General features: G+C 63.4%; 1 protein-coding gene across 21 annotated transcripts in view; it reads right to left on the bottom strand.

Annotated features, from left to right (window-relative positions):
* Window positions 1-1,314: 1,314 nt before the first annotated feature.
* The window catches only part of ARHGEF2 (Rho/Rac guanine nucleotide exchange factor 2), a 39,246-nt gene continuing 17,917 nt past the window's right edge, over window positions 1,315-22,643 (bottom strand). For 6 of the 21 annotated variants that reach the window (XM_059144929.1, XM_059144937.1, XM_059144943.1 and 3 more), the window contains 21 exons: window positions 15,747-15,891; window positions 13,639-13,706; window positions 13,267-13,330; window positions 12,555-12,684; window positions 12,223-12,332; window positions 11,992-12,138; window positions 11,375-11,625; window positions 11,107-11,232; window positions 10,663-10,780; window positions 10,333-10,581; window positions 8,820-8,896; window positions 7,920-8,089; window positions 6,695-6,762; window positions 5,522-5,719; window positions 5,082-5,201; window positions 4,907-4,989; window positions 4,765-4,800; window positions 4,507-4,609; window positions 3,922-4,356; window positions 3,541-3,658; window positions 1,315-2,403 (listed from right to left, as the gene is read on the bottom strand). In XM_059144929.1, coding sequence (XP_059000912.1) covers window positions 2,028-2,403; window positions 3,541-3,658; window positions 3,922-4,356; window positions 4,507-4,609; window positions 4,765-4,800; window positions 4,907-4,989; window positions 5,082-5,201; window positions 5,522-5,719; window positions 6,695-6,762; window positions 7,920-8,089; window positions 8,820-8,896; window positions 10,333-10,581; window positions 10,663-10,780; window positions 11,107-11,232; window positions 11,375-11,625; window positions 11,992-12,138; window positions 12,223-12,332; window positions 12,555-12,684; window positions 13,267-13,330; window positions 13,639-13,706; window positions 15,747-15,891 — 3,192 coding nt within the window. In that variant the 3' untranslated portion in view covers window positions 1,315-2,027. Of the gene's footprint in view, window positions 2,404-3,540; window positions 3,725-3,921; window positions 4,357-4,506; window positions 4,610-4,764; window positions 4,801-4,906; window positions 4,990-5,081; window positions 5,202-5,521; window positions 5,720-6,694; window positions 6,763-7,919; window positions 8,090-8,819; window positions 8,897-10,332; window positions 10,582-10,662; window positions 10,781-11,106; window positions 11,233-11,374; window positions 11,626-11,991; window positions 12,139-12,222; window positions 12,333-12,554; window positions 12,685-13,266; window positions 13,331-13,638; window positions 13,707-15,746; window positions 15,892-16,087; window positions 16,455-17,769; window positions 17,994-18,466; window positions 19,885-22,393; window positions 22,580-22,643 lie in introns of those variants that run through there. The other 15 variants (XM_059144939.1, XM_059144946.1, XM_059144938.1 and 12 more) reach the window with 15 other exon arrangements.

The following is a 22,643-nucleotide window of genomic DNA, read 5'->3' as shown; positions in this document are numbered from 1 at the left end:
TTAAGTATCGAGGCAGAGTTTCAACAGGTCCAAGTCCTAGATGAGTGACTGCACGCAAACCTACCTCCGGATGGAGAGGGGTGGGCGGGGAAGGAGTGGTGCTGCAGAGGACTGGGCAGGGGGCTGGGCACTCCTTGGTGAGGACGGCGAGCACTGGGTGACCCTGGGCCTGGCTCCCTGCAGCAAGCAGCCGGAGAGCTTTGAGACCGCAGTGGGAAGGATGGAGGCTGAGACTGGATTTCTGAAGGGCTCAGCAAGGGCCCAGGAGAGAACGGGCGACATTGCCAGACTCATGTCCAGCATCAGAGAACGGTGGACAGCAGGTCTTGGGGTCAAGGAATGGCAGAGAGACAGCATTAATGGGGATGCACAGCGCTGTCCCTGTGGGCTGAGGGCTTCTCCACGCCCGCCCTGTGCTGTGTCTCCAGTCCCTGCATCTCTCCTGACCGGCATCCTTCACCAGATCAGACCATGTTGGAGGAACCTGCATTCCCCTTTCTTGGTCTGAGTGCTAGTCTCTCCCACCCACACTGTGGTTGTCCTCTGTCCGCTGCACCCTGGAGGGGTCCCAGCTTCCAGCTGATGCTGCACACTGCGGAGCCCCAGGTCCGGAAGCCAGACGCTGGGAGGGAAGTGGAGAGCCAGGGCCTCCCTAGGCTGGGCCACCCTGGCCAGGGGAGCCTTCCCTTTCCAGACCCACCCCCTCCCGGGCACAGACCCTGTACAGACAAGAAAGCACCTGCTGAAGGCCAGATGGGCGGGTGCAGGGGAGAGGTGGCCAGAGGATTTCAGTTCCTCTCCCCTGAGGAGGTGTGCGCAGGGGCTGGCCTGGGCAGCCCCGACGCCCTCCCTCTGCCCCTCCCCCAGCCCCAGGGGTAGTAGCCAGAAACAGGAAGTGAAATGAGCAAAACCCAGAACTGAAACTGACCGAACAGCTGCCCCTGGAAGAGGTTGCCCCAGGGCTCTGACACTTTAGACTGAGGCAGAGCCGGGGCTGAATCTGAAAACGAAGGACTCTGGAGAGAGGCCGGCAGGAACTGGGCCCGCTGGTGGGAGGGGGCCACTGGCTGAGGTCATTTCTGAGCAGGGCATGCAAATGAGGCCGAGACCAGTTTTCTAATTCTGGAATCCCCAACAGCCCCTGGACCCTAAGTGCCCTTCATTTTGACCCATGTATTTGCGGTTGTCAGCGCCCACAACAAGGGCTCATGGCACTTTGTTATGGGAGTGGCCTGTGCCGGGGGAGGTGGCCTGCCCCTCCTCTGGAGGGGACACTGGCGCGGCCCTAGGGCTGGCAAGCATGGAGACAGCAACTCGTGGGGGTTCCAGGTCTTTAATTTTCCTTGCTTTATCTTTTCTTTTTTAAACAATCAAATTGGCAGAAAATGGCAGGGGCTGGTGGGCACTGGGGGTCCACCGGAAAATCCCCCAAATTCACAATGAGGTTTCAGTCACGGCTGCTGAGGTGCGGATGAGGTCAGGGTTCACAGAGATTCCCCAACTCACCCTAAATGTTTTCCAAATGGCTGGAGAAGAGGTCAGAGTAGGTCCCCCTTTACCGCCGGTGAGGGGACGCCATTCCCCCCCACCCCGCAAGCTCTTCTGATAAGCGCAGATAGAAGGCTGTGATTTCTAATTGCCTACAATCATCTCTTAAAAATACAAAACACGTGCAGTTGGCTTTGGTACAAAAAAGAAAACAACAACAAAGAACATTCTGGTCCCGTGGGCTTTCCCCTCCCCCTCCAACAGAGCCGTCACCGCCACCTTGCCCTCGACTCCGGGGAGCCAGGCTAGCTCCCTGGGGTCTCCAGGATGGATGGAGAGAAAGGAGCCCAGCAGTGAGCAGGGGAGGGAAGGGGAGCACGGCCCCGCCCACAGCCCTTCTGGAAGGGTGGCCTGGTCCTTGGCACCGCCTCTCAGGTGTTGCTGGAGGGGGGGGCGTTGTTTAGCCTGAATAAGCCCCAGTAGTGTTGCAGGACAAGGCCCCCTCATCCCTATGGCTTGGTTCCCGTGTCCCTGGTCCTCTAAATCTCCCCACTCCCCGTGTAACTAATAAACAATAAATAAATAAATTTTCCTAAAGTAGAGGGAAGAAGGCATGAAAAGCTGGCATCCGTGGTGTAGCTCCTGGATACCAGCAGGAGGTGCTGTGGCCCATTTCCCCCCAGCTTCCCAGCGGCCCCAGGGGTCCGAGGAGCCCCAGAGCCGGCAGGGGCAGTCGGCAGTTCTTTCCAATGTTCCCTTGCCGACGGCACACTGGAGGCTCCAGAGTTTGCCTCCCCTGGTGTGTTCTTCCTGGGGGCACAGGACGGAATGAGGGGCCCCCTTAGCTCTCTGAAGCCACAGGCTCCCCGTCGCGACTCTCGATCTCTTCTGGGATGTCCTGCATTCGGGTGAAGTCTGCAGGGGGATGGGGCAGAGTCAGTGGGAGGACACAGGCTCTGGCCAGCAGGTGCACCCCTGCACCAACAGTGCCCCATGGGTGAGCCGAAACCTCTGTCCACACTGGAAGGAATGTGCCCACACCTGCCTACTGTGTATCCTTTCTGAGGATAGGGAGATACACTTTGGCTAATACCATGCAAAATATTTTAAGATTGTTATATAAAGTCACACTAGCTTTAGGTTATTCTGTATTTCCTAAATCAACTATAAGAACTTCAACAGTCTTGGGCGCCTGGGTGGCTCAGTGGGTTAAGCCGCTGCCTTCGGCTCAGGTCATGATCTCAGGGTCCTGGGATCGAGTCCCGCATCGGGCTCTCTGCTCAGCAGGGAGCCTGCTTCCGTCTCTCTCTCTCTGCCTGCCTCTCCGACTACTTGTGATTTCTCTCTGTCAAATAAATAAATAAAAAAAATCTTTAAAAAAAAAAAAAAAAAAAAAAAAAAGAACTTCAACAGTCTTAAGAATTTTTTTTTTTACTTAGAAATCTATGTTTAGGGGTGCCTGAGTGGCTCAGTCGGTTGAGCATCTGCCTTCGGTTCAGGTCATGATCCCAGGGTCCTGGGATCCAGTCCCCCATCAGACTCCCTGCTCAACTCAGAGCCCACTTCCTCCTCCCTCTCTGCCTGCCTCTCTGCCTACTTGAGAGCTGTCAAATAAATAAATTAAAATAAAACAAACTATTTCTACTTAAAAAGGCTGTCATCGGGTCGCCTGGGTGGCTCAGTGGGTTAAAGCCTCTGCCTCTGGCTGGGGTCATGGTTTCAGGGTCCTGGGATCCAGCCCTGGATCAGGCTCTCTGCTCAGTGAGGAGCCTGCTCCCCCCCCACCCCGCACCCCACACCTGCTTGTGATTTCTCTGCCAAATAAATAAACCTTTTTTTAAAAAAGAAAAAGAAAAGGCTGATATCACAGACTTACTGCGGGGTCTGCTACCTCCTTTGGTTCCTAGAGCTCCACTCCCCGCTCTGCTCCGGGAAAGGCCGCAGGTGTGTCCCGTGTGTCCCTCCCAAGAGTCACCGGCACCTCAGATGTGATGGCGGGGGGCCCCCCTAAGCGTCCCGGCAGCACCCCCCCAACGGCCATTCGGGCCTCACCTCGCGGACTGTGGGGCGGGGACAGGCGGCAGCCCCCCTCCTCCTCGCTGCCCGTGTCCGGGTCGCTGCTGTCCTGCAGCCGCTCCTCGGGGCTGCCCAGGTCCTGCCTCTCTCGGTCCTCAAAGGGTCGATGGACAGAGCGAATGGTCACAGACAAATCCAGGCGCTCGTGGCCTCGGCTGGGCTGTGACGGTCCGGCAGGAAAGGCAGCGGGCTGGGGAGTGAGCTCGGCCGGGCCCGCAGCACCCATGCCCCGCCGGCGCCGCGGTCGCCTCCCCAGTCCCAGCTGTCCGGCCGCGGCCTCGCGCCCCCGGGGGCGCCGACGCCCGCCCCCTCGGGGGCAGCCCCCGCGCACCCCCCCGCCAGCGCCCGCTCCCTTACCTGCGGGGGCGTGAAGCTCAGGTACAGGGCGTCGCCCGCGGGGAGGCTGCGGCGCCGCGGGTCCAGCGGTCTGCGCGCCCAGGGCGCCTCGGCCGGGGGCGGCTCGCTGTGGCCCAGCGCGGCCAGCTGCCTGCGGGCCTCCTCCGCCTCGCGCTCCAGCCGCGCGCGCGCCTGCTCGCTCTCGCGGAGCCGCGCCTCCAGGCTGCCCGCCTCGGTGGCGCGCTCCTCGCCCAGCCGCCGGCAGCGCCGCAGCTCCTCCTGCAGCAGCGCGTGTTGTCGCTGCAGGAGCGCCAGCTCGGTGGCCTGCTTGTCGGGCGCGGGCGCGGCGCGGCCGGCCTCCCCGTCCCGGGAGTTGGCGCGCGCCAGCTTCTCCCGCCGCTCGGGGCCCTCGGGGAACCGCGCCTCCATCAGCGTGTCCTGCTGCGCCACGGCCGCCTGCGGGCGAGGGGGGCCCCGCGGGTGCGTCAGAGCCCTCGCTGCGGGGGCCCCGAGGCCCGGGCCAGGGCCACGCAACGCGCCACCCCGGTGGACAGGCGGCCCCGCTCAGGCTCCTCCCCTGCCCGGTCCAGCCCCGGCCCCGCTGACCTGGAGGCCGTGCAGAAGCCCATAGAGATTGACCAATCGCTGCAGCGCTTCCTGAGGACAGAGGAGAGGGTGGGGACAGGGCCCAAGCCTCGGGATGGGAGAGCTGGCCAGAAGGTGACTGAATGTGGGTCTGGGGCCAGCAGGCCTGCAGACGCTCTCAGACGTCCGCTCTCCCCACCGCCACCCCGCACTGGGCTCGCATTTCTCAGCCAAAAGGCCCGCCCTTTGGGGGGCTCCGCCAGCAGCTTCCCACCTCACCTCCTGGGGGGCTCTCAGCTGATTTCCGTTCCGGTCCTGCAAAGAGAGGCAAGGTCGGGAGTCGCAGGCACCTGTCCCCCACAGCTCTGTGTCAGGGGTCCACAGGCCCTTGGCCCCTCCTGCCCCCGGCCAGCGCTCACACCTGCGGGAGGCCCACCTTCCGGCTGGAGTCCGAGTCGGTTCCGCAGAGCTCAGTGGAGCCATTGAAGGTTCCGGCCTCACCATCTGCGGAGAGCGGAGAGCACGGGCTGAGCTCTGGTCCCCGGGTCCAGGCCCTCCCTCCCACCCACCACCATGGCCCCAGCCCAGGCACTCACTGGCAGTGACCCCAGGACTTGTGCTACCGCCGCTGTCGAGGTCCCCGGGCAAGGCTGGTTCCTGGGCTGTCAGGAGCAGCTCCACTCCGGGCCCAACCAGGAGGTCTTTCAGACCCTCCACTACGGGGAAGGGGGGAGGTAAGCGGGGGAGCCCCACGGAACCCTGCAGGGAACCACAGGGCGCCTTCCACCCAAGGCCCACGCAGCCGTCAGGCACCCCGGGGACCCCACTCATTCCACCCTGCACAAGGCAAAGGTCACCGAAGGACACTGAAAGGGCAGCACAAATGTACGGAGGACGAGGTGTCCGACAGCAGCAAAGACGAGCCTCCTCCCCAGCCTCCCCCACACCGGGTGCCACAGGGAGTTTAGGGACAGTGGGGCCGTGCCCCGGTCTAGCCCGAGCGATGGCGCTGGACTCCCCCTCAGGGCTCCCTCACCCTCCCGGATGGCATCCTGCAGCAGCCGCTCTCCGCGGGGGCACTCCAGGGACTCGGAGCGGAAAAGGCCCCTGGGTAGGGTCGGCAGGGTCAAGCCGCCACCATCCCCGTCCACCTGGAAATGGGTCATCTCGGCAAACAGCCCGACCTTCTCCTGCAGCAGCTCAACCAAGGCCTGGTCTTTCTGTTGAAGCTCCACTGTGGATATGGGGACAGATGAGCACACGGCAGGGGCTGATGGAGGAGGGGAGGGCAGGGGGGGGCGGCTAGGGGGAAGGGTGGTGCCGGGGACCGCACTGGGGGGGGGGGGCGGGGATGTGTAGCCAGAAAGCCAAGCTGGAAGGGCAGCCCCAGGGCTGGGGGCCCAGGGCTGGGCTGAGTGGTAGTATTTAATTCTGGATTTGGGGCATTTATGAAAAAGAAAACCCTTTTTTGGAAAAAGTAATGTATCAACTTTCTTTTTTCCTTTTTTTAAATAAAGATTTTATTTATTGGGGCACCTGGGTGGCTCAGTGGATTAAAGCCTCTGCCTTCGGCTCAGGTCATGAACTCAGGGTCCTGGGATCAAGCCCCACATCAGGCTTTCTGCTCAGCGACGAGCCTGCTCCCCCTCCCCAACCTCTGCCTGCCTTTCTGCCTACTTGTGATCTCTGTCTGTCAAATAAATAAATAAAATCTTAAAAAAAAAAAACAAAAAACTGATTTTTGTTGGTCTTTTTTTTTTTTTTTAAATAAAGATTTTATGGCGCTGGACTCCCTCTCAGGGCTCCGTCACCCTCACGGACGGCATCCTGCAGCAGGCTTTACCCCGCTGAGCCACCCAGGCGCCCCTGTTGGTATTTTTATATAGCAGTTAGTTCATACTCTAATAAAAGTCTAAAAAGTAGATTAATGTCTCCACCCTGGTCCTCCCAGCTCCCCTTTCGGAGATATTACACACATGTGTACACACACACACACAACACATGTGACACACACCTATCCCCGTTATTTTTATGCCAGAGGTAGCATACACCCTATGCCGTGCTCAGCCTTGCTCTTTTCCCTCCACAATCCCTTCTGGTCATGGGTCTGCATCAGTCCTTCCCAGCACTGACCCTCGAACCAGGCCTGCTACCATCCGTCATGGGGATGCATTATAATTTACTTGGCGAGCTCTGTGGGCAGACTCACTCTTGATTCGGCGCAGGTAAGCCTCGTGCTCTGTCTCAATCAGGGGGAAGTCCTCTCTGGATGGGCACCTAAAGGGTAAGTAAGAGTGGGGTGAGGTTGGGCGGGTCGAGGGATCAGGAATCAGCCTCCTTCCTGAACATAGTCCTTCCCTGGAAGATTCTCCAGCCCCAAGCGCTGGCTTTGCTCACTCCCAAACCCCTGCTTTTCTTCACGCCCATCATCCCAATTTCCTGGTCTGTATGCCCCTCCACAGGCCACCTGCGGGGGTCGCATCGCAAGGACGGACACCACAGGGCTTGGCATGAAGCCAACTGGGCCCAAATCCTGGCCCCGCTATTTACCAGGCGGCAACCTCTACTTCTCATCTTTAAAATGGGTATGATATCTTCTTCACTGTTTTTGTTGTTGTTGTTAGAACTAAAATGAAAAGTCTAGCAATGCTCCGAACACGGCAGAAGCTCGAGACATTGATCAGAAAGTATGAACTGTAATTTTCATGATGAGAAATATCAATACGCTAACAGAGGCCCCCACGGGCCTGCGTGTGGCCGGACGGGATTTGGCACGATTCTCCTAGAGTCGCCGATGTCCTGCTTCGTGTGCATTTCTCAAAAATTGGTTCAAAAGTCTGAATCGCAGAAGTAAAACAAAAACTCACACGTTACCGAGTGGAAAAAACCCGTTTCTAATGCTAAAAGAACCGAGAAATATCCCGATTGAGTTTCTTTTTGGCATAATCTTCAAGAATCTGTTTTGAACGTTTCGCACGCAGATTACAAAGAAGCTCCATCGAGGGTCTCAAATCCCACGTGTCTCCCCCAGAAGCTGGAAGTCCGCAGCCTCAGCACATGGGACAGTTCCCTTCTTGCCTCGACTGTGTGGGGTTGGGCTCTAGTCTCAGGGATTTCGTTTCCTTTCCCATTAGTTTTTAGAAAATAAAGGTAAAATGCAACACGGTCCCAGCAACAGCCCACTGCCGCAGCCTCAGGTGCTCCTGTCCCTGTGGGTGTCCTGCCGGCCGCCAGGTGGGACACTGCGGGACTCCCACTCCCAAGAAGAGCTCGGGGGTGTCATGGCACAAGACACACTCAGTGTGACGGCACAGATGACCTTTCCAGCCCCGGGGCCTCCGTGTTCCTCCCCCTCTGAACCCTGGGTTCTCCCCCAGGGAGTGCTGTGGCAGGGCCCGAAGCGGCGGGATCCTGGAGGCCATGCACACACTCACACGCGCACGCTCTGCTGAATGACGCGGATCCAGGTGCTCCGGTCATCCCGGGACGCCGTGTGGACCTCGTACATCTCCGGGGGCGCGGCGCTGATCAGGAACATCCCTTTCTCCTGGTTGGCAATGTCCCGCACAATCAGATTCTGCAGCGATACCACGGAGGGCTTGTCCTGCGGGTCAGAAAGGAAGGACTCAGCCCGGGAACCTGACCTGGGGTCTCTGGTCTTCGGTCTTTCTGCAGTACCTGAGGGACTCCAGAGCCCCAGCTCTGGCACGGCCAGAGGGCACTTGGGAGCACCCATAACCTCTGACAGATTCACTGACATTAAGGTTTATTGGGGCGCCCGGCCAGCTCAGGCGGGGGACTGTGTGACTCTTGATCTTGGGGTTGTGGGTTCAAGCCCCACGTTGGGGGTAGAGATTACTAGAAAATAAATAAACTCAGGGGCGCCTGGGTGGCTCAGTCATTTAAGCATTTGCCTTCAGCTCAGGTCATGATCTAGGGTCCTGAGATCAAGCCCTGTATCCCGTTCCCTACCCAGCAGGGAGTCAGCTTCTCCCTCTGCCTCTGCTGCTCCCCTGCTCTTGATCTCTCTCTCCCAAATGAATAAATGAAGTCTTTAAAAATAATAATAACATAAATAAACAAATAAACTGAGGGGAAAAAAACCCAAACACCTTTAAGGTTTACTTTCCTTGTCTACGAAAAAGGGATCATGCCGGGCCTTCCCCATAGCACGTAAGTGTCCGTGCACAGTATTAGCTGTTTTTACTCCTCACGATACTGTAGTAATAATTACAATCCTGACTGTTGGGCTCTGGGGGATTCCGGCCTGGGTAGGAAAGGAAGAAGGGCCTGTGAGCCCTGTCTGTGACGAGAGAGGGGGAGGAAGAGCTCACCAGGGCGGGAAAAATGTACTTCTGGTCCTTCTCCTGCAGGAACAGCAGCACGTCCGTCATCAGCAGCATCAGGACGTCTGAAGGGAGGGCGGGCCGCGTCAGAGGCCGGGGCAGCAGCTAGCCGCCTCCTCAGGGGCCCCGACGACTCTCTTCCCGGCCTCTCCCCCCTTGGACGGCTTCATCCTCCCTCTGCAGCTCCCGCCTGCCCGTCCTTCCAGCTCAGGGGCGCCAGGGGGAAATGTGCCCTTCCTACGAGCTTGAAGAGCATCTCGGCTCGAGGAGCCGGGAAGGGGTCACCAGGGCATCAGAGGAAAACCGTCTTCACCCAGCCGAAGCTGGTTGGTTCACCTGGGGACTAGAGACCCCAAGCGAGTCCCCCGCCAGGCCGCGGAGGCTCTGCAAACCTCCCGAGGTGGTGTATTTTTACTCAGGAATACGACATGCACAGGTATCTTTCCGGGTGAGGGGGTGCAGAATTTTTGTGAGGGTCCAAAGCATTCCCAGAGCAGGAGGGGCTTCCCCACCTCACAGCTAACGGCAGAGCTTTCCAGCTGCGCGCCCTGAAATCCCTCGGCCCGAAGCGGATGGGGCTTCTCATGCCTCCCTCCCGCAGCAGTGACCCCAGCTCCCTGGACCCCACAGCCGCCTCCTCCGCCCTCCTCCGCCCCGCCCTCCTGCCGCGCTGATCCTGAGGCCCCCACCTCAACACTGGTGCGGGGCGGGGGGGGGGGGGGGGGGGCACTAAAGGTCAAGTCCCTAGAACTCAGAGGTCACAGTCAAGAGAGCACATGCTCTCCCGCTGTCCTTGCAGAGCTTACTAAACTGTGGGCACACAGAGGGGAGGGCTTTTGCTAAATGCTTCAGAAATAAAGCTCTCCAGCCTTGCTATTTTTAACGCCGCGGTTTATATTCTTAGCTGCTGCGTGGGAGGGATGGGAAAGAGAGAAACAGGGAGGAAGGAAGGGACCCGTCGGCACTGCCGTCCCCCAGCCCGTGGAGAGGGGATTTCACGGCAGCGGACGGGGCTCAGGCAGGCTCACACCCCAAGCCCAGGCCTGCTGCGCTCTTGGCCTTGCTCTAGGTGGGAAAGACGCGGCCGGCGGGTCTGGGAAACGAGGATGGGAAACTGTGGCCCCGGCCCCACCCCAGTCCCCTCTGCTCTGTCTGCTCCGTCCCTCCTGGACTCCTCCGGCTCAGCTTCCTGCCCGGGCTTTCCTGGCTGTCTCCCCGAGGCCCATTCTGGAGCCCTGCTAGGTGCCCCACTCTCGCCCCACCCCCACCCCCATCGTGGAGATTCTCTGTCCTCGTCAAACCGGTAGCTCTCCGGGCACGCAGGGGCCCATCCTGGCAGGGAAGCCCCGTGTGGCCCACGGGCGGAAATACGGGATTTGGACTTCGCTGCCGGCCCCCAGACCGCATCTCCCCAGATGCCCCCCTGTGCAGACAAGTGGCGCAGGCTGGAGGCCCCTCCCTCCCCACACGCCACGGGGGCCTCCACTCGCCACGCACTCACCTTTGAAGCGGCCGGTCGCCGTCTTCCACAGGAGGCAGCCGTCGTGGATGAGCCTGCGTCGCAGGAGCTCCTCCCGGCCGAACGGGCCCTTGCCGGGCACCGGGGCCTGCGCCCGCGGGTCCATGCGGTGGTAGATCTCCTGCAGGCGGGCCCCCTTCTCCAGCTCGTGCACATCCTGGTCCACGTTGGACAGCAGCTCCTTCACCAGCCCCAGGGCCGTGGTCAGGTCCTGGCGCTCCTCCTCGGGCCCTGCGCGGGGGCAGCATGAGGCGCAGCCAGTTGGTGCCCCTCCCGCCCCGACCTGGGTCACCGGGAGCGCCCCGCCCTCACCGTGGGAGTGCTGCAGGATGCGGCTGATGAGCACCGGGTACTTGGTGACGCGCTGGGTCACCAGCAGGATGCACTCCTGCACCCCATGCCGCTTCAGCACCGCGGACCGCGTCACCTTCTGCAAGGGCACAGGCGGGGCTCAGGGCTGGTGTGCGCGGGGAGGGGGTCCAAGAACATGCCCTTGGAGCCCAAGCACTGGTGCCCTCCCATGGCCTTAGGTGACTGTGCCTGGGAATGGGGAGCGCACCCCCTGGGTTGAGGATGAGGAACAACCAGACCAAGGAGTGAACAGGGGTTATCGCTGGCGGAGAAGGGGGTCATCACTGACACACGCCACAGGGGCTGGTGGGAACCGGCTGAGCCAGCAGCAGCGCGCCATGGCCCCCAGAATGGGCAGGCGGGGTTCGGGCCATGGGGTCGGCTGGCAGCGCCAGGTCCGCTCACCCGGATGAACTGCTGGAACCGCTTGTCGCGCGCGCACAGCTCCTTGTAGAGCTTTAAGGCCTTGGTGTGGCGGCTGCAGAACTCCGAGTAGGTCTTCCGCATCTGCTCGGCGCTGGGACCTGAGAACTAGAGGGCAGGGGCGGGGGGGGGGGGGGTGGGCAGGCCAGCTCAGCAGGTCCCACAAAGCCACGGCCTAGTCCCTGGCCTAGTCCCCAGCCTTGCTCCGGCCTCCTGCCCACTGGCTCCCGGCAGCGGCGACCCTGCCCACCTGGTTGATGAGCAGGTCACCCAAGCGGTGGATGACGAAGTTGCGGGTGCTGCCGGGGCACAGGGACTGGCGGCGGCGTTCCAGCAACTGGCTGAGGAAGCGCGTGTGGATGTCGCTGAGCTCGTCCACGCAGGGGAACAGCCCCTGCACCACGCCGGGCTCGAGCTGCAGCTCCTCCAGCATGCCCGCGCGGAACAGCCGTGTCATGATCTTCAGCGTCCGCACATGGTGCAGCTCCGTCTGGATGAGCTCTGCGGGGTGACGGCTCATCGGACCCCGCACCTAGGCCAGGCCGCACGGGCAGGGCCCAGGCTGGGGACCGCAGGCCTGGTGGGAGGTTTCCCAGGCCCCCTCCACGGTGACATTCCGCACTGGCATGGTATGAGTGTTTCTTTAACTACGTTTTCCCTTTAGGCCTTGCCATCTCAGGCCGTAAGCTGTTTGGGGCAAGAGCCACGGGTCCCCAGCGTGGCGCCAGGGGTGGCACCGGACGGCGGCAAAGGAGGAGAACCGGCTCGAAGGAAGGAGTAAAGATGGGGCCTGGGAGGGACCACCGGCTGGAGGAAGGTCGTGGACAAGCCCTGGTCAGCGAGAGGAGCCTGGCGGCCTGGGCTCACCGTAGATGACGTCCTGCTGCTTCATCACCTCCTTCTTCTGCTGCTGCAGGAAGCCGCTGTCCACGGCCAAGCTCCACGAGTCGGCTGCGAAGTCCCTCTCGTCCGTCTCAAAGTCACTCATCAGCTCGCTGTAGATCACCTCTGCACCTGGACGTCAGCAGGGCCCACGCTGAGCCCGACCCCCCTCGCTGGGCCCCGCCCCCCGCAGGCCTTCCCCCGGCCGGCCGTCACCTTCGTCAATGAGGGACTCCACGGACAGGGTCCGGTTCCGCATGTTGAGGGAGTCCGTGGACTGGGACAGGATCCGCCGCAGCCCCAGGGGGGACTCTTCGTTGAAGTGTCTGAGGGGACAGGGTCTACGTCACCCCGACTCGGGGGACGGAGCCCTCCTCCCCAGATGGGGAACCGGGGCTGGGGTCTGAGGGGAAGGCACCCGGAGTCCTCCTTCCCGGTCTATGGCCCCGAGCTCAGGGCCGGGAGGGACCGCCCTTGCAGGCCTCCAGGTGCCCACTTCCACCCTCCACGCCCCCGCCCGGCTGTCCCTTCCCCAAGCAGGGGCGTACCCAGCGATGTTGGTGGTAGAGACACTCTTGGCCAGTGACAAGGAGGAGCGGCCGCGGCGGGAACCGAGCAGGGATTGCCGGAAGCTGTCTGAGGGGTAAATGGCAGAGCTCGGCCGCTCCCGGGGGGTAGCTGCAGGGGGACAGGAGCAGCCGAACGTCATCACTACTGCTTCCCGGAATCCGGACCTCCCAGGTTCGTGGACTAGAAATGAGGCCTCCTCCGCCACCCCATCCCCAGCCTGGCCCCCAGTCCGGGAAAGGTTGGGGGACACCTGAGCACTATTCCTAACATATGTCCTGGCTCATCTCGTCCCCAAAAGAAGCCTACAAGCACACTGAGGCTCACGAGGTCAGGGGACTCGTCCAGGGGTGCTCAGCGGAGCAGGGACCGGACCCTGCTCTTTCTATGGCACCAGTTGTCTGACTGGCGCTGGGCGGCCCCCAGCAACGCTCCCGAGTGCGCGACCTGTGCTCAGACAACCAGCCAACCTGAGCCTCCCCCCACCCCGTGAGACTCCTGCCCTGCCCCTCAGCCTGAGAGGCTAGACATCCCTACTGGGCCACCGCCCACGTCCAACCGTCCAACCGAGGGGAGGAGGGTACCGCCCGGGGAATGACTGTGGGGGGCAGCAGAGCCCGCAGGCTGAGAGAGGCCTGGGGTCCCATGGAGGAGGATTCTGCACGGGGTGTCCTGTGTGCCCCCACGACTCACTCTTACTGCGAAGGGAGACAGACTGCAAGGCAGTGTTGTTCTTCAACAGGGCGGCTTTCTGTTGCTGTGGGACAGAGTGAAAGAGAGACACGGGGGACAGCTGTCACCAAGGGTCACCCCCACAGGAGGTGGGGGTGGAGCTGGTGGAGGTGGGGGGCAGGAGCTGGGTGCTGGCCCCACGGGGCACAGTGATCTCGGGCATGAGGGACACCGAGCCCAGCGCCAGGGCTACGTCCAGAGCAGCAGGCTGGCCACGCGGGGCCCAGGGCCTGGAGCGCAGGGTGCGGGCTGCCCCGCGGTGAGCACAGGGGAGGAGTGAACAGAAAGGGCGGGCACACGACCCTCTCCCCAGCCCGCGGCCCTCCAGCTCACCTTCTGTTTGACCTTGGTGCAGTTGGCGAGCGTGTCTTTACAGCGGTTGTGGATAGTCACATTGCAGGCTGGGGGGCGGGGCAGAGAGGGTGAGGGGTGGCCGAGGGGGCGCATGCCTGCATCCAGACACCTGGCTCCCTCCCCCCACTGCCCCCAGCCACACAGTTGCGGATGCCCCAGCCTTCCAGTGACCCGACGCTCCCCACACCTCCTCCTCCCCCTTCCTTCCAGCAGGAAAGCAGGCGAGCGGCCCAGGTGGCCACCCCGACCCAAAGGTGACCTGCAGGGTGGCCCAGGAGGGAAGAAGGGGTTCTGGCTGCCAGAGACGAGCTCAAGGAGCACAGGGGTGGCTGAGAGTGACAGATGGGAGCGGACGCCCACGGGACAGAACCAGGCACGGAGCAGCTGAGGTGGGGGCCAGGGGCAGGGGGCGGCTTGCACCCCCAGAGCTCCCAGCACGTGGCCCATGTTTACTTGATCCTAACAACCCTTTGGGGGAGAGTCAAGGATTGTCATTTCACAGAGAGGGGCCCGCCACCCGGAGAGGTCAGAGCCCCCAGCCAGAGCTCAGGCAGCCAGTGGCACAGTCAGGACTGAAACCCCGGCCTGGTTGTGTTCTGAGGCCAGGCCGCTGCTACTGTGCTCCGCGTGTGCCCATGAACCGTGGCCAGGCCCAAGCAATTCACAGGCTGCTGGCCCTGGTGCCAGAGCGGGGACAGACCCTGTCTTGCCCCCCGGGTGCCAGAGCGGGGACAGACCCTGTCTCGCCCACCCCCCCCCGGTGCCAGGGCGGGGACAGACCCTGTCTTGCCCCCCCCAGAGCCGGCCCCCTTCCCCATGGTTCCTCTCTGACCCCCACCTTCCCCCCACGTCCAGGCCCAGGGAACCCACGGTCACCACACTCTGTCTGCCATGGGGCAGGAGAGGAAACGTGGCTGGGCCCTGGCAGTGGGACCGCTAGCTGTCCCTGTCCCCAGCGTGCCTCTGCCCTCTCCTGCTCCCTCTGCCGTGTCCAACAACACAGGAAACTGTGGCTCCCGCAGACAATACCCAGCAGCAGGCTCACTTCCACAAATACAGGGCAAGCGGGGTGGGGTGGGGGAGGGCAGGAGGGGGCTGGGGCCGCCCCACTCCCCTAGAGCTCCCTTCTTCTACCCCAGCACCCAGTGTCTCTGGATCAAACCTCCGCTTTCCACCTGCTCTCAAAATAGCGCTTGCCGCCTGCTTCCCCGGTTCCCCTGGCAACAAGCTTCCCAATGGGGAACTCTGTCAGGTCTCGGGGGATCAGGACTGGGGGTTCCCTCCTCAACCTCCTAACTCTGAGATGGCTTTCCAGCTGCACAGGGACCGAGAGCTGGAGCCCCAGGCCTGCCATCAGCAGCTTGGAGACCCGGCAGTGCCCCGGCCAGAGGCAGCTGGGCCTTAAACTAGGGGGGAAGGAGCCTTCTGTGCAGGCATCCCGGCACCCTGGGGAAGGCCGAGTGCCCCGGACTGCCTCAGATGCGGGCGAAGGTTGGGAGTTCTGACCTCTATCCCTCAACACACCCTCTCCTGCTGCTTTCCCTTTCTCACGCTCTATCCGGTCGCGCTGGAAATCTGAGACACGGGCCCTGACCCTGTCCTCTACTTCAGACTGCAGGGGGGAAAAATTTCAGGCTCCACCCGGCCAAGAGAAAGGGAAGGGAAAGGGGACCCCCGAGTCCTGACCTTGCAGATCTGCCCCGGGAGACAGGCAGAAGCAGGTGCAAGACTGTGGCCAGCCACCTCCCCACCTCCCAGCCCCCACTCTGCCCAGCTCCCCACACAGCAGGACATTCCTGATCCTTCTCCAAACAGTTCCCCTAACCCTCAGCAGCTGCTCGGAGAGCCAGGGGACACCCGGGGGACGCCCAGTGGACAACAGCTGCAAGGGCGGCCCCCCAGCCTCCCCTCTCCCAACTCCCACAGCCCTGCTTGCACCCCGCGGAGGGAGGCAGGGGGGGCGAGGGGTCAGGCATGCGGCCCAGGGCCCCACTGGGGCTCCAAGAGAGTGACCCTACGGATCCAGGGCAGAAAGGACAGAGCGCAAGATGAGGGTCAGCGGGCAGAGTCAGATCCAGGCAACTTACTGGGGCAGATGAGGGCCTCCTTGGCTGTGATGCTCTTGTTACAGGCATAGCACATGGTCATGCCCGAGACCGAGATGGTGGTGAAGAGATGCCCGTTGGTGTAGCGGGCGTCCTTGGCTTCCTTCATCTTCTCCTTCTCCCGGGCCTGTGCGAGGGGCAGAGAGACAGGCAGTGAGGCTGATGGCACCAGGCGCCCAGAGACGGGCGGAGGGCAGAGACCAGGGAGCGACGCTGCAAAGACACCACTTCCCCAAGAAGGGCCCGCCGCAGGGCGCCAGAGGCCGCCGACCATCTGGGAGGGCCCGGGCTGGCCCTGAGGGGCCCAGCCGCTCCTGACCTACCTGGCCCCGGCGGCTAGGCTGCCTCCTGTGGCCGCTCATGGCCCCAGCGGCTCGGAGGCCCGCGTCCTCCTGCACCTCCCCCTGTACCTCTCAGAGCGCCCCCGGCTGCTGCGGTGCGAGGCGCGCTCTCCTCCGAGCTGGGGGAGATGCGCAGAGAGCAGGGGAGAGCGGCCAAGCAGAGGGTGCCAGCTCACCAGCGCTCCTGATCTAGGGGAGTTGGCTGCTCTGATAACCATGACAACGGGGGCTGGAGCTGCGGGCTCCTCCGCCACAGCAGGGTGGGGGGGAGGAGAGCCCCTCCAGAGCCTCTGTGGCCGTCCCCACCCCCGAGGCTGGACCCCAAACCACCAGGGCCCCCAGGCTGGAGCCTGGCTCTGGGCTCTTTGAGGAAGGAAACGCAGCCCACGGGTCTCCTTCCTTCCGGCAGGAAGTCTGACTTTTATTCCTTCTGCTCCCCTCGGAAACCCACCTCCCCCTTCTGCTCCCTCTGCTCACCAGGCTCCCACCGCAGTCCTTTCTGGCCTCTGCCCTCTGCCTGCTACACCCTTCTTCAGGCCCAGAGAGGCCGGGGTCCCCACCCCGACTGCCCCAGCAGCGGCAGGTCAAGTCATTTACCCCTTCTCTGTCCCCAAGAGGCTGTGTGGGATGCCTTTCTTCCCACCTATTATTCCGGGACCTTCCTCGGTCACCTCAGACCCCTGATGTCCCCACCCCCCAGGGCAGTGAACAGCACTGTGCTGTCAAGAACACTCCCCGCTCCGGAGACTTTTGAGCTTCCCAGGAACGGAGTGGGGTCCAGGTGGCTGACCTGAGAGCAGGTGCCCCAGGCTGGGGGACACTGGCTGGGGCCCTGCGAGAGCCCTAGGCTTGTGCCCAACTTGGCTCCCACCCCAGAGCAGCGGAGAGGCTGGCAGGGAAACACCGGGGCGGGCGAGGAAGGCTCTCTGCAGGGCTCTCTGCGCTCCGGGCAGAAAGGGGAAGTGTGCAGGAGCTGAGTCAACAGGGTAGGGGCCCGGAGGGCACTGGGCCACAGTGCCCTGAGGTCTCCGGGCCGGGGTCCCCTCTCCCCTGGCTCCATCTGCTGAGAGGCAGAGCCTGGGGGTCTGCATGTCTCTCCTCACTTGCATCACCTAGTTCTCCCCTCCTCCTCCTCTTCCTATTTCCTTCCTAGTCGCCTCCGCTCCCCTCAGCCTTCCCCTTCTCACCTCCTCCCCCAGTGGCTTCACTACAGCCCAGGCGGCCCCTCTCTCCCCCTTCCCCTCCCCCAAGACGGGTTAGGGAAGCCCGGCCTTCCAGCACCAGCCCCCAACCCTGGAGGCCTCCGTCCCACTCCAGCACCTATCAGACTAGAAAATTCTCCCTCTGGCCTAACTTCCATCTGTCTTGCTCCAAATTATAGCTCCTTGGAAGATCAAATCCTCCTCTGAATGACATGGGACCTCAATGACCAGGTCCCACGGTCTCTCCTGTCTAGCACCTCCAGGCTTCTCTAGGACACAAATGACGGAGCAGTCAGTGCGTCTGCACGGAAAGCAGCGCACCCAGTCCACATGCAGGAGAACACATCTGGGTCGGGCTGACCCCCAGAAGGGGGTGCTGGGGATCGGCCCTGGCTGCCCCAGGTCCCCATTCCCACGCCCTCCGCCCTCCGGCCTCTGCCCTTGGGCCTCCTGGAGACTCACCTGGGAAAGAGGCGGGAGGAGGAGGGAGGGGACAGGGGCCAGAGCACGCAGTACCCCAGGCCCTTCCCTCCCTGGCATCGATGGCCCCAGAGGACCCTGGTGCTCTGGGCCCAGCCTCCCCTGCTCCCCACACTCAGCCTCTCTCCGAGGGACCCCCAGGCACATCCCAGCTCAGCTGCTGCCCGGCCCTGGCACTGCCTAGCACTATTGTCCTGGGCAGTGCGGCTGCCCAGCACCCGGCTGGGAGGGTGGAAGGACACAGGGCTGGCCCAGGGGCGGGGGGGGGGGGGGGGCTGCTCCCGAGATGCAGTGAGTGGGCTTTGCTTGCTCTGTTTGGTTCTGTTCTACTGTCTTCCAGGCATTAAGATGGTCCCACCGGTCTCCTCTCTACCCGCCGACCCGCCGGACACAGCCCTTCAGCTCCACGCCCAGCTGTGCAGTGAGACACGGGCTATGATGGCCAAGACCCCCTGGCCAGCCCCCGCACTCCGAGCCCCTTGCTGCCCGGCCAGCGTCCAGCCCTGGAGGCCGTGAGGAGGTCGCTCCAAGCCCCTGGCCCGCAGCCCATACGGCAGGCAGTCAATGGCGCTTGAAGGGAAGGACAGATGGGTGGGAAGACAGATGGACGAGGGACACGGGGTCCCGGCAGCACCCTCGCCCTGGGTTTTAACCCTCGCCCTGGGCCATTAAAACCCACCCCGTCTCCCCATCTCGCTCCTCCTCCGCTTCCTTCGAGCTTAGGCCCTGCGGGGTTTCCTCTGGAGGCCAGAAGAGGCCAACCCAAAGGCTTCCCTCCATTGTCCTTCTAGACCTTGGTCACACTGGGCGGGCAGAGAAATTCGGGCGAAGGGCCGAGGGCCCTGTAGCTCCGGGACAGCGGCACTCTGCCTCCCGTGTGACAGACGTGAAGAAGGCGACGCCAGAGCTCCCGGGTGGGCAGCAGGGACACCAGAGCTCACCCTGAGGGCCCACGCCCGTCGCAGCAAGGCCCAGGCGCTCTGCGGGGCCCGCTCCTCCGCCAGGGGTGAACACACCACGGCCTCGGCTCACGGGGCTCAGAGTCACCCGTGATCCCTCTGCCCCTTCCCCAAGATGGGGAGGCCTCTGCGTTCCTGCTGGGGTGCACTGGGGCTGCACTGGGATTTGTCACCTGCGGCCCAGCCCCAACCAGCCGGGGCGCCCAGAAGGGCCCTGAGTCCTGGGGAGGAGCTCGGGGCCGGGAACTGGGGAGACAAGCGGGTCCCCGGGCTCAGGACAGCCTCAGCCGGGCTCTGCTCTGCACCGGCTTCCAGGAACAAGGCGACGGCAGCGGCCGGGGAGAAGGGGGCCCAACGGAGGCGCGAGCGCCAAAGCCAGAAAAGAGAGGAAAAGCCCCGCGGAGCGCACAAAGGCGCTTCCTAAACACTGGCTGGATGAGCGAGGAGGAGCCCCAGACAACGCGGCAGGAGCACGGCCCAAGCACCAGAGGGGGCCCCGGGCTACAGGGAGCGGAGACCCAGGCCTCCTGGCCCCCAGCCCGCCCCCTGCCCGGCCACACCTGTCGGGTCAGGAGAGAGAGGCAGAGGGGGGGGAGGCGAACAGACGGCACTTGTGCCGGCAAACAATGGCCGCCAGGCCTCCCTGCCCTCCTGGCACAGGGCAGGCGGCTGACTCGGGAGGGGGCAGCGGCCGCCCACACCGCCGCCCCCGGAGACACAAACAAACCAGAAGGGTCCGGCCAGCTCCTCCGGCCGTTCCTCTCACGGGCTCCAGGCGCCCTGACCAGTCTGCCCGCTCAGGCTCCGGCCGGCCCTCACACCGGAGACAGGAACTCAAAACGGAACTACTTCCAGAAAGCAGGAGCCCCTAAATCTGGTGACCACCGCTTGAAACAGTAACCCAGAGCGTCTGGGGACAGACAGACACAGCACCCGACACACAGGTCCCAGGCACGCATGGGAGTCACACATTCACACCTGTCCCCTCCCCCATCCAAGGTCGGTCCCAGGGAAGCCAGGCCTGAGCTCAGGTCCCAGTCTCAGCCCTCTGCTGGGGGGTGGGGGGAGCCTTCTCCCCACACAGTAACCCCCCCTACCTGCGGCACTCTGGAACTTGCCCCACCCTCGGCTCTGTCCCGAACATCATGACCTCCAGTACCTCTTCCTGTGCCCCTACAAGCTGCAACCTCCGAGGGACCCCCAATTCCTGCCAAACTTTCTGGCAAAACTGCCAGCCCCTCCCTGCTCACCCACCCCTCCCCCTGGCTCCGGAGCCTCTCCCAGCCCAGCCCGTAGCCCGTCCCGCACACAAAGCCAGCCACCTCTCCTCACTCAGAACAAAGAAAGCGCCTCTTCCTCTCTCCCACCCCACCTGCCCCGCATGCTCCAGTGCTGGGGTCCTGGAGACTCCACGGGGACCCCAGCCTCCCGAACCATCCTGGGGGCCCCTGCGCACTCCTCTACAGGAAAGGACCCTTTGTTCTGGGAGATATGAAGGTTAGGATTTGGCGGAGGAGCTGAAGAGCAGGGGGAAAGGCGCCTATGGGGTTTGGGCCCGGGAAGGTGGGGAGCAGAGCAGAGAGGAGCGGAGAGGAAGGGGTGACAAGAAGAGAAGCGTGGGGAGGGGCGCACAGTCCCCTTGGTGAGGGTGGGGGGAGGGGGTACACTCCCGCCCAATTTCTCCTTCTCTAAGGAGGCTCCAGGGTGTCAGGCAAGGAAAGGGGCAGGGGTGTGGGCTCAGGGCTTGGTCTAACCCATCCTTCCAAATAGGTACCAAGGGAGACCATCTTCCTCAAACGATCTCATTTCCAACAGGCTCCCCTCCACTTCCCACCACAGTATAAAAAGAAAGGAGACAGCTGGTGTGCTGGGGGAGGGGGAGAGGGGATCCAGGGTTTGTTGGCCAAGCACCAACTCCCCCCCTCTGTAACCACAGCTTTCCGGAGGCGGCCCTCCCCTTCCGACCAACCCAAACCGACAGCCGCCCTCCTCCAGCCTCCTCCAGCGGTGCTTCTCCCTCAGATCCACCCACTCGGTCCCCCCAACCCCCCACTCCCCAAACCAGGGCCGGCCCCAGGACAGAAAGAGCCAAGCTTCAGGAGTCCTGGTCCCCCCATCACCAAAAAGACGAAGGCATGAGGACCCAGGTATCTGGCCCCCCAGCTCCTCCCCATGAAAAAAGACCCCAGTGTCTACCCTCAGAGCCCTTCTCCAGGTCTGCCCCCCACGGCTCCCTCTTGGCTTTCCTTTTTAGGGTGGAACCAAATTTCCGTGGCTTCAAAAAACCTCTCTGCCCCCACTGGCTCTACTCCAGGGTCTCAGCTCCAACGGCAGAAAAATAAACAGACTTTCAGGGCTGGGGCCTGGCCCGGGCAGGGGTGAGAGGAGTGGAGCCTGAGCCTAACGGGAGCCCTGCGGCCACCCCCTGCTCCAGCTCACTTCCTGTCTTAGGCCCTACTCAAATCCCGGGTTGCTTTCCTGTTGGCAGAAGCTCATCCCAGCCCCTGAAGGAGAAGTTCCAGGATGGAACCCCTCCTAACTCAGCCTCAAGACAGGCAGCCAGGCTAGGAGCTAGGAGGGAGGTGTGGGGAGGGCGTTCCACCATCTTCCTGGGCTCCCAAAGGGTACTGCCCCCTTTCCCAGAGAACAGCGCTGGTGACAAGCACAGACTGGGACCCCGGGCAGGACTCCGGGTCAGAGGGAGGCTGGAGATTAAACCAGCCATTGGCGGGGTCCTGGCCCTCCTGATAATGGGTACAGTGTGCTCCTCCGGGCAGCTGGGAGGGGCCCCGCCCGCCGGCCAGCGCTCCCAGCTCTAACTTTCTCATCTCCATCTCACTTCCTGGGGTCTGGGGTGTGCAGAGGTCATGGCCTTTGAGAGAGAGCCAGGGTACACAGAAGGAATACAGGACACTTGGGGAGGAGTGCGGGCCAAGGATAACTGCAGCCCAGGCTCTGAAGTGGTGGTAGGTGAATGGGTCCCAAGAGAAGACATGAGAGGGGAGAGGAGGGTCGGAGGCAAAGTGCCGCGGGCGCGGTTTCAGGGCCGGGAGAACTGGGGCTCGGAAGCGGGCTGGCCAGATAGGGACGGGGACCTGAGACCCCCTGTTCCAGAAGCAGGTGTGCTCAGGGCCGCAAGGGCGGAGGAGAAGGGTCCCAGCGACACAAAGCCCTGTGCTCCCGGCGGCTGAGGGTGACGGCTCGGGGAGGAAGTGCGCGGTCCCTCCGCGTCCCGACCCCAGCCACCCGCCCACCCGCGGGGAGAAGTGAATCACAGCTGGAAAGTCCATTTGCGGGGGGGGGGGCTGACTTTTGTCTCGCGGGGGGGGGGCGGCGGCGGGGCAGGCGGGGAGGAACCGGGAAACCCGGCCTCCCGGGCCCTGCGCCGGATGGCGGGGACAAAGGGGGCCGACCACGCCGGCGACCGCGGGACGCGGGGCTCCGGGGCCGAGGGGCGCCCGCCCGACCACGCGCGCGCCTCCCCCCTCCCGCCCGGCCCCTGCCCGAGCAACTTTCTTCCCGGGCGGCCGGGCCGGGGGTGGGGGTGGGGGTGGGGGGCGCGACGCGGCGCGATCGGTGCGCCCCCCCCCCCGGGGACCCCGGCGCCCCCCCACCCCCCCACCCCGGCCCGGCCGCCCCGAGCCCACCTTGCTCGCCAGCTCCCGGCTCCGCTCGGTGCGCGCGCGAGTGAGCGACTCGATCCGAGACATGGTCGGGGCGGCGGCGGCGGGCGGTCCCGGGACAGGAAGGCGGCTCGCGCGCGCGGCCCCGCGCAGTTCCTCAAACGCGAGCCTGCCCGCGGGCCGGGGGCGGGGGCCGCCGCTCGCCCCGCCGCCCGCCCGCCCGCCCGCCGCCGCCCCGCCGGCCCCGCGCGCCCTGTCCGCGCAGACCTCGGCC

This window comes from Mustela lutreola, chromosome 14 (assembly GCF_030435805.1).
Source record: "Mustela lutreola isolate mMusLut2 chromosome 14, mMusLut2.pri, whole genome shotgun sequence".
Lineage (NCBI taxonomy): Eukaryota > Metazoa > Chordata > Mammalia > Carnivora > Mustelidae > Mustela > Mustela lutreola.
The sequence above is the reverse complement of the archived record's forward strand: the minus strand, read 5'-3'. Positions and strand labels throughout refer to the sequence as shown.